This window comes from Ostrea edulis, chromosome 6, assembly GCF_947568905.1.
Source record: "Ostrea edulis chromosome 6, xbOstEdul1.1, whole genome shotgun sequence".
Classification (NCBI taxonomy): Eukaryota; Metazoa; Mollusca; class Bivalvia; order Ostreida; family Ostreidae; genus Ostrea; species Ostrea edulis.
The window spans coordinates 21,523,504-21,537,914 of NC_079169.1; the positions used below are offsets into that span (position 1 = coordinate 21,523,504).

At 34.2% G+C, this 14,411-nt stretch overlaps 1 protein-coding gene across 1 annotated transcript in view; it reads left to right on the forward strand.

The window, feature by feature from the left end:
- The window catches only part of LOC125683018 (transient receptor potential cation channel subfamily M member-like 2), a 121,850-nt gene that overhangs the window by 59,376 nt on the left and 48,063 nt on the right, over positions 1-14,411 (forward strand). Inside the window, 5 exon segments of the mRNA XM_048923700.2 lie at positions 3,260-3,360; positions 3,677-3,902; positions 4,973-5,074; positions 5,204-5,280; positions 6,723-6,825. Of these exon segments, the coding sequence (XP_048779657.2) occupies positions 3,260-3,360; positions 3,677-3,902; positions 4,973-5,074; positions 5,204-5,280; positions 6,723-6,825 (609 nt within the window).

Here is a 14,411-nt window from a genome sequence, read left to right on the forward strand (position 1 = left end):
GAAATATATTTGTAAATTGGTAGCCATATACATTCATGTAACAATATTTTAAGCAAAGTACACTTATAACCCTGAAAAATTGAAAATATGACACTTAGGTGCTGATACTATTTTTTCTGTTATTTTGTTGTTTTTCAACCAAATCGGAAACTGTAAATTTTGAAAGAAAATGTACAAATTAAATGCTTTTGATACTACGATGAAAATTTAAATACCTTTTCTTGGATTTGACTAAGCAAATGATAATCTGTACATATACATGCTATCAAATTTGACACAAATCACACCCTCAAAATCATGTATAATAACTTTTCTTGGTTACAAAATAATTTAATGCAAAGTACTTATTAAATGTTATACTGTTTTGGAAAGCGGAAGGTGTCTTTGTTATAGCTATGTTATCCTTGAAACTGTATATCTATTAAATCAAAAAAGATATCTGCTTCCATATTGAGTTAGTAGTAATTTCCACCCTGATTGTGTTTTAGCTGATTATATATATACAAAAAAACAGGTTAATTCAATTTATGTAGGTTCATTAAGAAAAGTTTTATAGACCAATAACTGTCCATTGGGAATGTCTGCTTTTGAATTTAATCTGTCTTAATTGGCCCCGTGAACTCTGTAAAATGAGAAATATTCTGATTCATGAGCTTAATTAGCCATATAAACACTGTAAAATAAGACATATTCATGAGCCTTAATTCAAGGTATCACACCGGTAATTGTCCAATCAAAATGAACTTAGTCAATTGTAGTTCCATATATTTAAAGAAATATTTTTTTTCCTAGCGCGATTTTTCTCATTTCCTCTTCTTCTTTTCTCTTAATTTTTGTACCCCTGATTAGGAAATTTTGTGTAATTTGTAGAAATAATCAAGTGTATACAAAGGAACTATTTGCTGTTGGTAGCTGAGGCTACTTCCTGAGGTGCACTCCGGCTGTTTACACACATGTGAAAAACACGTGGATTTGAGGGTAGTCTTGTTTGCGGGTAATTTTTTTTCGAAAATGCCGCGTAGGGTATTGTTTTTCTGGTGTCGGCAGACGAGATAGGTAACATAGAACGTGTCTGACTGCATTATTCGGCATCAATTTTGTAAACTGATTTTTAATGATTTTTTCCCCTCTATAGTAATATATAGTGAAAATAATTACCGGTGTGATACCTTAATTGGCACTGTGAACACTGTAAAATAAGAAATATTCATGAGCCTTAATTGGCTCTGTTGAACACTGTAAAATAAGAAATAATCATAAGCCTTAATGGAATGAGAGTACCAAACCCCCGCACACATAACCCGAGTTTACCCAAGATTGAGCGGAGGTATAAATGTCTAGGTGTTGCGAGATTGGCTAACATCAAGAGTGAAATTATTTGGAATTGAAAGAAATATTATAGAGGTTCAAATTAATTGTTAGGATGAAAAATTATCACACAAAATCGAGAAATGACTGTGGAAATAACCACGGTAGGGATATGCTTAAAAGGAAGGGTGTAATTTACTGCAGATCGCTATGTGTTGTAAAAAAAAAAAAAGTACAAATATGGCTTATAAACGGCACGGGACCCTATATAATTCTTGTCGGTTTTTATCAACACTTGGAATGAGCTTTGAAATGTTTACAGTCATTTGTTTAAAATTAACATAGTTAATTAGTGAGAGGGCCAAAGGTTAGTATTGAGGTCTATGGGAAATGAATTAGTACTCTTTTCCCTAATTGGCCCTATGAACACTGTAAAATGAGAAATATTCATGAGCCTTAATTGGTCCTGTGAACACTGTAAAATGAGAAATATTCATTCATTATAACACTCAATAACTTCAGATTACTTTAGAAGATTTTCATAGACTTTACATGTAATGCTCAGATTAGGAAAAGGAAGACCCCCTTTTAACAAATTTAATACACAATATAACAATTAGGCAATCTAGGAAGACTATTTTGATTTTCATATTTCTGTCTGACTTCACCAGCAGTTCCTATAACATGTGATAACTTAAGTTAGGACACAGTTCAGACTAAGATTCATACAGTATTCAGCCTCAATTAAGATGAAATTCAGACAAACTTTATCTTAAAAATTTCCTTGAGAAGATTTTCATAAATTTTATGCACAATACTTGGATTAGGCCAAGGAAGACCCCTTTTGATTTTCAGATTTATTGGCTTTGAACTTACAGAATTATGGGACTTGGATTTTTCAAGATATTAATTACATGTAGATATGACTGCACTTTCTGTAGCATATTATAGGATTAATCATTCTTTTTGAAGAATTTATCGATGTGTAAACTTCTGACATTTTACTCACAAACTGAATAAAAGTGCAAAGCACTTTTATGTTAAGTTTGTGAGTAAAATGTCCGGAGTTTACACATCGATAAATTCTTCAAAAAGAATGTTTGATTCTTATAATTCCAATTCATTCACTTTATTAACAATTGCAAAAATTTGAATAGTTTCCCCACACTATGTTATTTGTTTTCAGGCGTGTATGAATACATCGCGTTTTCGGATTTATTGATGTGTATACTCTTGTTCAGCTTTATTTTTATCCAATCAAAACAATTGTAATAGATAACATTGGAATTATGTTTACACATTATAATGGCAGATATAGTATCTGGTTGTATGTAGATATTGATCACTGATTGTAGATATTGATCACTGGTTGTAGATATTGATCACTGATTGTATGTAGATATTGATCCCAGTTTGTATGTAGATATTGATCTCTGTATGTAGATATTGATCCCTGTATGTAGATATTGATCCCTGTTTGTATGTAGATATTGATCTCTGTATGTAGATATTGATCCCTGTTTGTATGTAGATATTGATCTCTGTATGTAGATATTGATCCCTGTTTGTATGTAGATATTGATCCCTGTATGTAGATATTGATCCCTGTTTGTATGTAGATATTGATCTCTGTATGTAGATATTGATCCCTGTTTGTATGTAGATATTGATCCCTGTATGTAGATATTGATCCCTGTTTGTATGTAGACATTGATCCCTGTTTGTAGATATTGATCCCTGTATGTAGATATTGATCCCTGTATGTAGATATTGATCCCTGTATGTAGACATTGATCCCTGTTTGTATGTAGATATTGATCCCTGTATGTAGATATTGATCCCTGTTTGTATGTAGATATTGATCCCTGTATGTAGATATTGATCCCTGTATGTAGATATTGATCCCTGTATGTAGATATTGATCCCTGTTTGTATGACTGACCTGTTGTAGGATGCCACAGCTGCAGCTCTTGTGGCTAGTGGGATGTTGAACACCCTAGCTAGAGAGACGGATGACACAGAATTAGCCAAAAAACTCAAAGCCAACTCACAGTAAGTCACATGTAGTGATCAGTGGGGTTACAATGAGCATGTTTATTGTGAATTGCTGTTAACATGTATAGTGAATTGAATTTCATTCAAAATAAATGGCTATAATGAATCCTGCTTGTAATAAGGATTTGCTGTAATTATACTGATTTTGAATAAATAAGAGAATTGTTTTCAGAAATGTTTTCAAGCATAACAATTTTCATGAAAAGGTTTAAACTGTTTCATTAATTTCAAATATCAAGCCATGGAGTTTGTTTTTGTCCCAGGCTTTTTTTCTACAATGTACTGATTGGCATTTATTATTCATTTATTATAGAGAATTCTCAAATCTTGCCATAGCAGTGTTGAATGAGTGTTACGATGTGGAGGAGAAGAAGGCTCAAAATCTCCTCATTCGGGAGTTGGAACACTGGGGAGCAGCTACGTGTGTACTGCTGGCGGTGGAGTCCAACAACAAAAAGTTTATCTCCCAGACTGCCTGCCAGACTTTGCTTAACAACGTTTGGATGGGGCACCTGTCCCTCGATAATCAAATGTTACAGGTATAGGGATTTGTCTTCGATGATCTTTGATAGACTGACAGTTGTGTATGATAACCTAATCCTATAGGCTGAGAGTTGTGTATGATAACCTGATCCTATAGGCTGACAGTTGTGTATGATAACCTGATCCTATAGGCTGACAGTTGTGTATGATAACCTGATCCTATAGGCTGACAGTTATGTATGATAACCTGATCATATAGGCTAACAGTTATGTACATGTATGATAACCTGATCCTATAGGCTGACAATTATGTATGATAACCTGATCCTTTAGGCTGACAGTTATGTATGATAACCTGATCCTATAGGCTGACAGTTGTGTATAACCTGATCCTATAGGCTGACAGTTGTGTATAACCTGATCCTATAGACTGACAGTTGTGTATGATAACCTGACCCTATAGCCTGATACATGTAGTTGTGTATGATAATTTGATCCTATAGGCTGACAGTTGTGTATGATAACCTGATCCTATAGGCTGACAGTTGTGTATAACCTGATCCTATAGGCTGATGCATGTAGTTGTGTATGATAATTTGATCCTATAGGCTGACAGTTGTGTATGATAACCTGATCCTATAGGCTGACAGTTGTGTATAACCTGATCCTATAGGCTGATGCATGTAGTTGTGTATGATAATTTGATCCTATAGGCTGACAGTTGTGTATAACCTGATCCTATAGGCTGATACATGTAGTTGTGTATGATAATTTGATCCTATAGGCTGACAGTTGGATATAACTGTAACAATGAAGTGTTCCACAGCTTGTTCATAATGCAGATTGGTTGTCTGTGATAACCAGGTGTTCAATAGATTCACAACTGTGTTAAGGTTACCCGAGCTTCGTAAAGTTAGCAAAAATGACAACTTCAAAACTCTAGCTGTTATTGATGTTGCATTAGTCCTGAAAGGACAGTTATAGTTGTGAAGAAAATTTCAAATAGAATTCACTAGTCGACTGTTCTAAACAAATCCAAGAAATGTGGGTGGGGGGGGGGGGGGGGGGGGATTAAATTACATATTTTTGAACTCACTGAAAAGTGATCTGTATGTTTGTTCTTCAGTTGTTGCTGTGTGTCTTTGTGCCTCCACTGATATTTCCTGTCATCAAATTTAAAGAGGAAGCTGAACATGACGTAATGTCTGGGAAACACCAAGAACAGAGGGTAAGGATGTTGTAAGAAATTTCAGGCACAATGATATCTGTTATGTATGTAATTTTTCGACTTGTACTTGGGGAAATGAAATTCGTTTCATTTTACAGCAGTTGTAGATGATTTGTTTGGTTTATACAGGCAGTTCTAAAAGAGGGAAGGAGAAAACTTGAAAAGCAGAAGACTTTGAACTCAATACCTGTGAAAGAAGAGAAAGAGTAGGTTATATGGGAATTGGGAATGAATACTAGAATAAGTTAAAATAGGGTGCTACTGAAAAATATCTCTATGTCTGTCTGTCTGTCTTTGTCTGTCTGTCTCTCTCCTTGGAATGGTGAATGATTTGCACGAAACGCTTTGCACGAAATGCTGACCACTTTGTAGGCGTGGCTTGCACGCTTTGTGAATAGTCAGTACGAAATGGTAGGCGTGGCCTGCACGCTTTGATTTTTTCGGTATTATTTGGTTCAAATAGTTTTAATATAATGACAGTATTTGTCATGTTTCAATTGTGCCCGCTGATTTTCACACCTTCTGTACAAATGTTAATTTCAAATACCCATACTACAGCGTCGTGCCAAAAGTATTCGCGGAAAAATGGCCGACGTCAAATGAGAGTTATCTCGCTTCACATTACAAACTCACCGTTTTGGACTAAGTAATGAAGTACACATTAATTTAAAATACTGGATGTATAATATCGATGTTGTGATAATATCCAAGGGAAGCCGTGCGTAGGCAGAGAAAAAGCGGATTTCGTATAAACACATCATTTTGAGAAAAAAATCAATAATTTCTATTGTCCCTAAGTACATGCACTATACACAATACATAGATTTGTGAGGGGAAACTTAGAGTCATCATACATGTAATTATGTCCTTTGAAAGATTTGTAAATAAACTCATTAATTTGGCTATACATTTACATGGTCTACTTTGAGATCGGTCCGCAAACAGGAAACCAATTGATTGATTGAATATTGTTGAACGTCCCTCTCAAGAATATTTCACGGCGAAATCATATATTGCCAAGCATCAATTTGCTCTTTCAGTATTTTCACCACTTTTCAAACTATATCCACTTTTGGCCTTCAGCTTTTTTGTAAAAGGTGAATAACTCTTATTATTCATTTGGGGATCCAGGTTAGAATAAGTTGTCAGTACCCCCTGCTTGTCGTAAGAGGCAACTAAATGGGGCGGTCCTTCCCATGAAACCGCAAAAACCTAGATTCTTTGTCACCACAGGTGTGGCACGATAAAGATAACTCCCTGCTCAAAGGCCATAAGCGCCAAGCATAGGCCTAAATTTTGCAGCCCTTCACCTGCAGTGGTGATGTCTCCATATGAGTGAAATATTCACGAGAGGGACGTCAACTAATCAATCAAACTAGAATTAGTAATTGTGTTAATTTAAAATGATTATACAGTCGTGAAATAAAGGTGAAATTGCATGAAATCACACAAAATGGTTAGCCATTGGTTGTGTCAGACAGGTGGTCATTTAATACAGATTTTACTGTATTATAGAAATTATACTGTACCCTTGTGCTGGCAGACTTTGTTATCAAAGAAGTAATACAATGTACGGACTGTAGTTAGATCAATTTATCACCTTCAACTACATGTATCAAAATAATGAAGATTTCTATTATCTTTGTAGAGAAAGTCCTGTGGATTATGAATCAAAATCATCTAGTCTCAGCTTTTGGAAGAAGCTGTATTATTTTTACACAGCACCTGTTATTATATTTGCACACAACGTGGTAAGGTTTTCAAAGATTATATTTCACACACGTTCACATGTACATATATATAGATTACAATAAATGTATTTTTAGGTTTATTGAGTCACTCAGATGACCAATTGCGATTGGCCTAACTTCTTCTCTAAAAGGACATCACCATTTTCTGTGTGGGAAAGGGATAAACAAATATTTTAAATTTCATGGTCACTGAAGCCCTGGGACTGAGGGGTGGAGTCAAAACCTTAAAACATCATGCAATCGTAAAAATCTCCTCTTTACTCAAGAGCTTTCAAACTGTGTGTGTAGTCATAGTGAACAAAGATGCATCTACCAAGATTGGGAAATTAATGGCCCCTTAATCAAGAGATTCTGGTGGTAGGGTGGGGCTTTATGGTTCATTTAGTAAAAATGAATTATTTCTTTAAAAAAAAAGTCTAAACTCCATTAAAATGAACATCAAACAACCAAACTTAGTAATTGTAATAATAATGATTAAAATATTTACCAAATTCATGGTTTCTAGTGGGGCTTTTTGTGATTCATGTAACATTAATGCATTAATTATTAGAGCCCTGCTGTATAGCAGGTGCCCTATAGTAATCATTGTCTGCATGTCTGTTCGTATATCAGCACTTTATATGGTACGGGATAAATCAAGTTTAGAAAATTTTCATAAAAATATCACTCATAATACTTGGATTAAGCAGAGGAATTCCCTTTTTAGCTCACCTGAGCTCAAGTGAGCTTTTCTGACCGCCTGTTATCCGTCTGTCCGTCTTTCTGTCTATCTGTAAACTTTTTATATTTTCGACTTCTCCAGAACGACAGGGGACAATTTCAACCAAACATGGCAAAAATCATCCATGGGTGAAGGGGATTCAAGTTTGTTCAAATGAAGGGCCATGCCCCTTTCAAAGGGGAGATAATCACAAAAATAGGGTGGGGTCATTTAAAAATCTTCTCAAGAACCACTGGACCAGGAAAGTTCAAATTCACATGAAAGCTTCCTGACATAGTGCTGATTCAAATTAAGTTTTACACATAAATATATATATTTTTTTTTTATTTTTTCTCAAGAACCAACGGGACAAAAAAGTTTACATTTACATGAAAGCTTCCTAACATAGTGCAGATTCAAGTTTGTAAAAATCATGGCCCTAGGGGGTAGGTTGGGACCACAATAGGGATTAAAGTTTTACATGCAAATATATAGAGGAAAATCTTCAAATATAGTCAAGGTGACTCAGGTGACCGATGTGGCCCATGGGCCTTTTGTTTATAGCACTCTCAATAGCCCACAATAACTTGAGATTACATGAGAAAATTTCATAGATTTTATATGTAATACTTTTATTTTATAAGGCAGAGGAATACCCCTTGTGAATTAAATTTATCGGATTTGTCATTATGGATTCATGGGTTGAAATGAGATGACAAACGTTACTCTGTTCATGACTGATGTCATGCCTGCCTCTACAATATTCATTGTAGGGGCCTTTCTGAACTTGCCAGTTTTCTAATTCATTTTTAAAAGATGTCTTCCTTTTAACTCTCGAGTACATAGTAATACTAAAACTACAGCGTAGTGCAATAAATGAGTCAGCTTTCACAATATACGCTATATAATTCATTGAAAAATAAACTTTGTTTGAACAATCATTCTAAATTCATTTTTGCTCAAATTTTTATGAAATCTGAAATATTTATTACAAAACATCTGCAGGGCATAAATTATATATTCATGATTTTAAAAACTTTTACCAATAAGGCCAATAAAAATCAATTGATAGATTATCATCCCCGCCCGCCCCTCAATAAAGGGCCCACCCCGATTTTTTTTATTTTCGCAAAAAATACGATTTTAAACAAACTTGCTTCCCAGTGACATGAGTGAATGATTAAAGTCACAGAATGTTTGTTTTATATCTTCTACCAAGAATTCTTTGAATGTTAATTAATTTGATTAACACTTTGTGATGCCTTTTGTTATTAATTTTTTTCTCAGGAAATAAAAAATAAAATCCCCCCACCCGCCCCATATTTTTTTTTTACCCCGGATGATAATCTACTAATTAAGTTGAATTGGCCTAACTGCAGAAATATAACTAATGAAACTTTACCAACTTTTAGCATATATTCCATTTCCTTATATAATCCTTTGTAAGAGTGGAACGAAAACCTTGAGTGTGGTGTTCTTACAGTCATGTGTGACTGTTTAGGAAAACTAAAGACATTGGGACCATAAACTGTGGATATTTATGTTGTTAATGTTGTAAAAGTTGCTATAAATTGAATCTCAATAATTTTATGAAAACGATTTAGAAAAGTGGTTGTTTTCAATGAATTATATAGTAAAATAAATAGAAGTTCACTCATTTATGGCACTACGCTGTAGATGCTGTCTTAAGACAGTAATAGTTGCAGGCAAGTCTTTGACTTTAGATAAACTCTCCATCATACTTGTGTGACATATTGTACAATACTAGCAAAGAAGCCCAATTATAGTTTTATAATTAGCATGAAAATGCTCAGGTGAAAATATGACCTCTTGGCCTCTGGGAGGAATAAATTACCTGTCCATTGCCAGAAATATATATTCTTAATGCATATATCAAGATGTATTGATTACTCTGTTTAGCAAGTGCCCCGGGGTTGCCCTACACCCCCTCCTTCTATGATTGCTCAAATTATCTCCTATACCATATACATTCTTGCTGCTGCATGCTTATGTCAAGATGCATTGAGTATTCTGTTGGGCAAGTGTCTTAGGGTCATTCCAAACCCGATTTCATGATCTTTGCAATATATTTGAAACAATTGAGGTCTGGACCCCTAAACCATACATATTCCTGTTGCACATATCAAGAAGCATTGAGTCTTCTGATGTGCAAATGCCCTGAGGTTATCTCAACCCCCATCATTTTTGGATTGTTCAAATATCTTTAAAATGGTTGAGATTCCAACCCTTAAAGGACACATCTCATGTTTTCAAAGTATACAGAATTATATGCATTTTGTCTTCCTTATGTTTATAGAAATTAATTGTAATAGTTCGTTCACTGAAGTATTGCGATAATTAGCCACAATACGGACTTAAATCTAAGCCCCGATTTCAAAAAGCCTAGTTAATTAGATAGGTAGTCATGTGGTACAGTGACGTCATATGCGACCTTCGTCGATCAACTTGTTGTAATAGTAGTGTTAGATATTTTTAAAAACTCGGGTTTTAGGGGCCCAATTTATTTACCGTGGATAACATTATTTTGATGTTGACAAATTCCCAAGTCTTATATCTTTTAGCCACCAGTGCATATGTCAAATAGCGACCCAAATGTAGCGAGGAAAGCGAGTATAAAATCTGCATAAATTTGCGAGTAAATAATGTTTACATGGGATCACTGTCTAAACACTGTTTGGTGATGCCATTTCTGTAAACAACTGTAATTATCGTTGTTGCTTTTCTAAAATAAACAGTGCAATTATTATTAAATTTATTTTTGGAGAAGTATATTATAAAAGGATTATATATCATTGACAACTAGGCCTACTGTCACAGGTGCATTTCGAAAAAAAAAAAAAAAATAAAAATGATCAATCTTATTGTGAAAATCACTATACTTTTAAATTATTTTATTCAATCAATTTTATTAATCATTATTTTTTGTTATCTACACGTTGTTACTTAGGAAGTGGGAGCGCGGCTTGCTGTTGTTGTAAATATGTACGCGTTCCTTAAAAAAAAATGAAAGCATTATAATTCAATTCAAAGTTGAGAAATATCATATTTTATTATTTATAATTGAAAGTTCAATTATCTTTTATATTATCTTTAAATTTCTTTTTTAAAACTACCAGTTGGTAGACACTGCTAGCAAAGTTCTGCCTATATGTTGTTACAAGGTGAAGGTCAGTTGGTGCAAGTGTGTATTGAATTTGAGAGCAGAACGGAAAGCATATGCAGTAGGCCTATATGTAACAGTACGAAGCTTCGATAGAACCATTTTCTCGCAGTTTATATACGTCCTTGTCCAAGTGCTTGTTTGAAAAAGTACAGGGACAAATTCTACTGGGGTTTTTTATGAAAAAGTCTTTGTGCCAACAAAAAATATTCACGTCTTGTCCCTCATACCTTCCTTCGAAAATTGAAAAAAACACAGTACAAATCATCTCTACTGACAGCAAGTACCCTTAAACGGCACAAAACACCCCAATGCAGTGTTATTTACAATCTGTTAATGTGATAATTGTTTGTTTGTCAATTAAATCTAATCTGTTTATGAAATGGCTAACAACTGTTTTCAAATCTTCTCGCTCGAGGTCGCTTATGACGTCACAGAAAATGGCGCGTAAAATATCGAAGAAAATATGCATATCGCAAGATTTGAATTTCATCGCTATCAAACTCGAAAACTACACAATCTATTTCTTTTAAAACACATGTAAAGTAGTTTTAGGTATGAAATGAATTAATTTTGCTGAAAAAATTCAAAAGTTTAGAAACATGCGATGTGTCCTTTAAAGCAAATATTATTAGTTACACAGTTAGTTAGTGACCTGATACGGAAAAATACATGGTGTGAAAAGAAAACCCGTATTGGGCGAGGCGAAGCCGAGCCCGATACGGGTTTTCTTTTCACACCATGTATTTTTCCGTATCAGGTCACTAACTAACTGTGTAACAAATTTATCACGTCGAAGACCTCTAACTGTATATGTGGGGGGGTCTATATCATACAACTTAGTCAAATGTCTTTCCTTTTGACAAGGCTGCAAGTCGAACCCGACGATAAATAAAATTACTCGCCCAATACGGATTTTACTCGCATGATACAGTTTTTTTCACGGCGTCATGTGACCAAGATCTGACCAATTAGATTTCAACAATTTTGTCTGAGGCATGATAAATTCTGGTATAATGCACTGATCACTAGTTTTTTATTCGTTGTTTTCCACCCCATTTGTCCCTCAAGATGAAAAAGAAAATTTAGAAAATACATTACACATCTAAAGGAAAACACCATTCGTCTCCCAAAAGATGATTTGGATACAGCCTAGATTGTACGCAGGACACTTAAGGTAACGAATGAACTCGGTATGATAATGAGATCATAATGAGCTGATACGTCATGACAGTTGCTCCGCCTTGATCAATCCATATTTGGATACACATACACAAACTCTAATTTTAGGATCATATAAAAATATATCGGAATATTGCCTTTATTCTACGCTTAAAATAAGTCAAATTTCCCTGATTTGATAACACATCACAAGGCATTATGATGAGAAATACCCCGGTGAAGTTTGTCGTATGGTTGGAATCAGCGTCTAAAATGCGCTTACTAGGCACATGGTAATGACGACGCGACGTTCAGAAGATGTCAGCTGTACAACTTTGAAATCGGAAAAATCAAGGTAAATTCTTGTAATTGAAATAATGATGTATGAATACCTGAAACTAAAGTTGTCAACAATGAAAGTAGACAACATTTACTGTGTTTTATACATTGACTCAATACTTTAGATGTAGTATATACATAGTTTGATGTTCCTTGTTTACATACTGCACACGTAGCCGACGCGATGTGTAGCATATATTAGGTGCACACACGCAAAATAGGCCTGTATGTTAGAGAACTGATGCTCAAATGGTACCAGTTGTTGTTTGTTTATATAAACATGATTTACATGAGTACAGGCGGGTATCTAGGCAGTAAAATCCACAGGCACCTAAAGTATGGATATTACATGTACTTACCCCCCCCCCCCCCTCTTTCTTTTGATTTTTTTCTTGCTATAATTTCTCTGAAATAAGTAAATTCCCTGTCTATCTCATCCTTCTTTCGATTCAAGTAATCCTTTCATGCTTTTTGTAAGCTTCTACCGGTATGATTCAATTTATTTATTGATCCACCAAGCATGTTGGCATACAATCATGTTACACAATATGAGATATGTATAATGATGACAAACTAAATATGCATATTTGTAAAGGCGTTTATATATATTTGGCATGTACATATGACGTCAAACTGTATATATAATTTAGTATTGCATGTATAACATTAGCAACCTATAATTTATTACAAAATTTGTGCTCATTTTTTTTTATACCCGGACAAGGCCAATCTCTAAAGCTTACAAAAAGTGTGAAACGATTACAGTACTTTAAAAATCGAAAAAGAAATGAGTTAGACCGGGAATCAACACATTTCAGATTTATCGCTGCAAAAAATATTTTCAAAAGGGGGGGGGGGGGGGGGCGCTAGTATCAGTGCATCAGGTATCTGTGGTAATATCTTGTACAAATGCACGTGTAACTACATTAATTTTGATGCTCTAGATTTACAGTCACATTTAATTTTATCAAGTACGTGACATAATAGAAAGAAAATAAACTTGGGATATTTTCGCTTACATTACAGGTTGAATAAATGGAAGAAAAATAAAAGACCCTGAATGCATACTGATTGCCCACATTTTTTATGTGTATTTGAGACCCTTCTTTAATACATTGAATGTTTGCGGCATATGTATTTATAATATGAGATAATGCTATTTACAGATTTGCATGATACCAACAAGAATGTGAACTTTTCAAAGAGCATGATATTTCCAATTTTCCACATCTCTAGACCAGTGACCACAAATGTACATACAAGGTAATTTTTACAAACTTTAAATAATCCAATCAGGCACTGGATATACATAAATATAGGCATTATTTACATCTAGTCAATATTAATTTCTTCCAAATGATAAATAAGAGAAAATTCATATGAAGCATGTTTTGATATTGCTGTATGGTATGAAATTTGAATGTTTTTATGTTATAATGCACATATAAACTTGAACACTTAGACCTACAGTATTGTGTTTTAAATATTTTTGACTGGCAACTTTCATCTTTTTTCCATTTAGTACCCACAGATGACAGCCATATTGACTCCAGTAGATAATATTCATCTCCATCAGCTGGTTACTACGCTGTACATAGTGGTCAAACCAGGATATCCACTAATTGCATTCAGTGATGTGAATTGTCATCTACATTTGTGCTTATTAACTTTAGTAAACTGTCAAGGTTTAATATAAAAAAAAATGACTGCTGAAAAAGCATCTAATCTTGTGTTCTATGAATGTTTTCAATTAAACACAAAACAAAATGAGAAATAGTTTTATTGAAACTTAATTGAATTCACTTTGAATTACTTTGCATTGACTGAGTACTTCAATTTTAATCTTTCTACATTTTCATGGTCAAGTGATAAAAAGTATTTGAGAGTGAAGGGGGGGGGGGGGGGGTGTCATATGAAGTAAAAGATTGACACTCATTTGGTGAACTAGATATTTTACACACTGCAGCCACTTATCTTTATTTTCAATAATGAATTAAGAATATGTCTTAAAACTGGGAAAACAACCCCCTCCCCAAGTAGTGGAGGAGTATGTGTCACTTCTGGTTTTTCCCAGTAGCTAGATACACATTTTGTTGAAAGCAATTTTGATTTTCAAGTTGTCACCTTAAACTATTTCTAAAAGAAATCCAACTTGAGTCGTTAAGTATTCCCACGGATTTTTTTTTTATATACACAGTGATATAA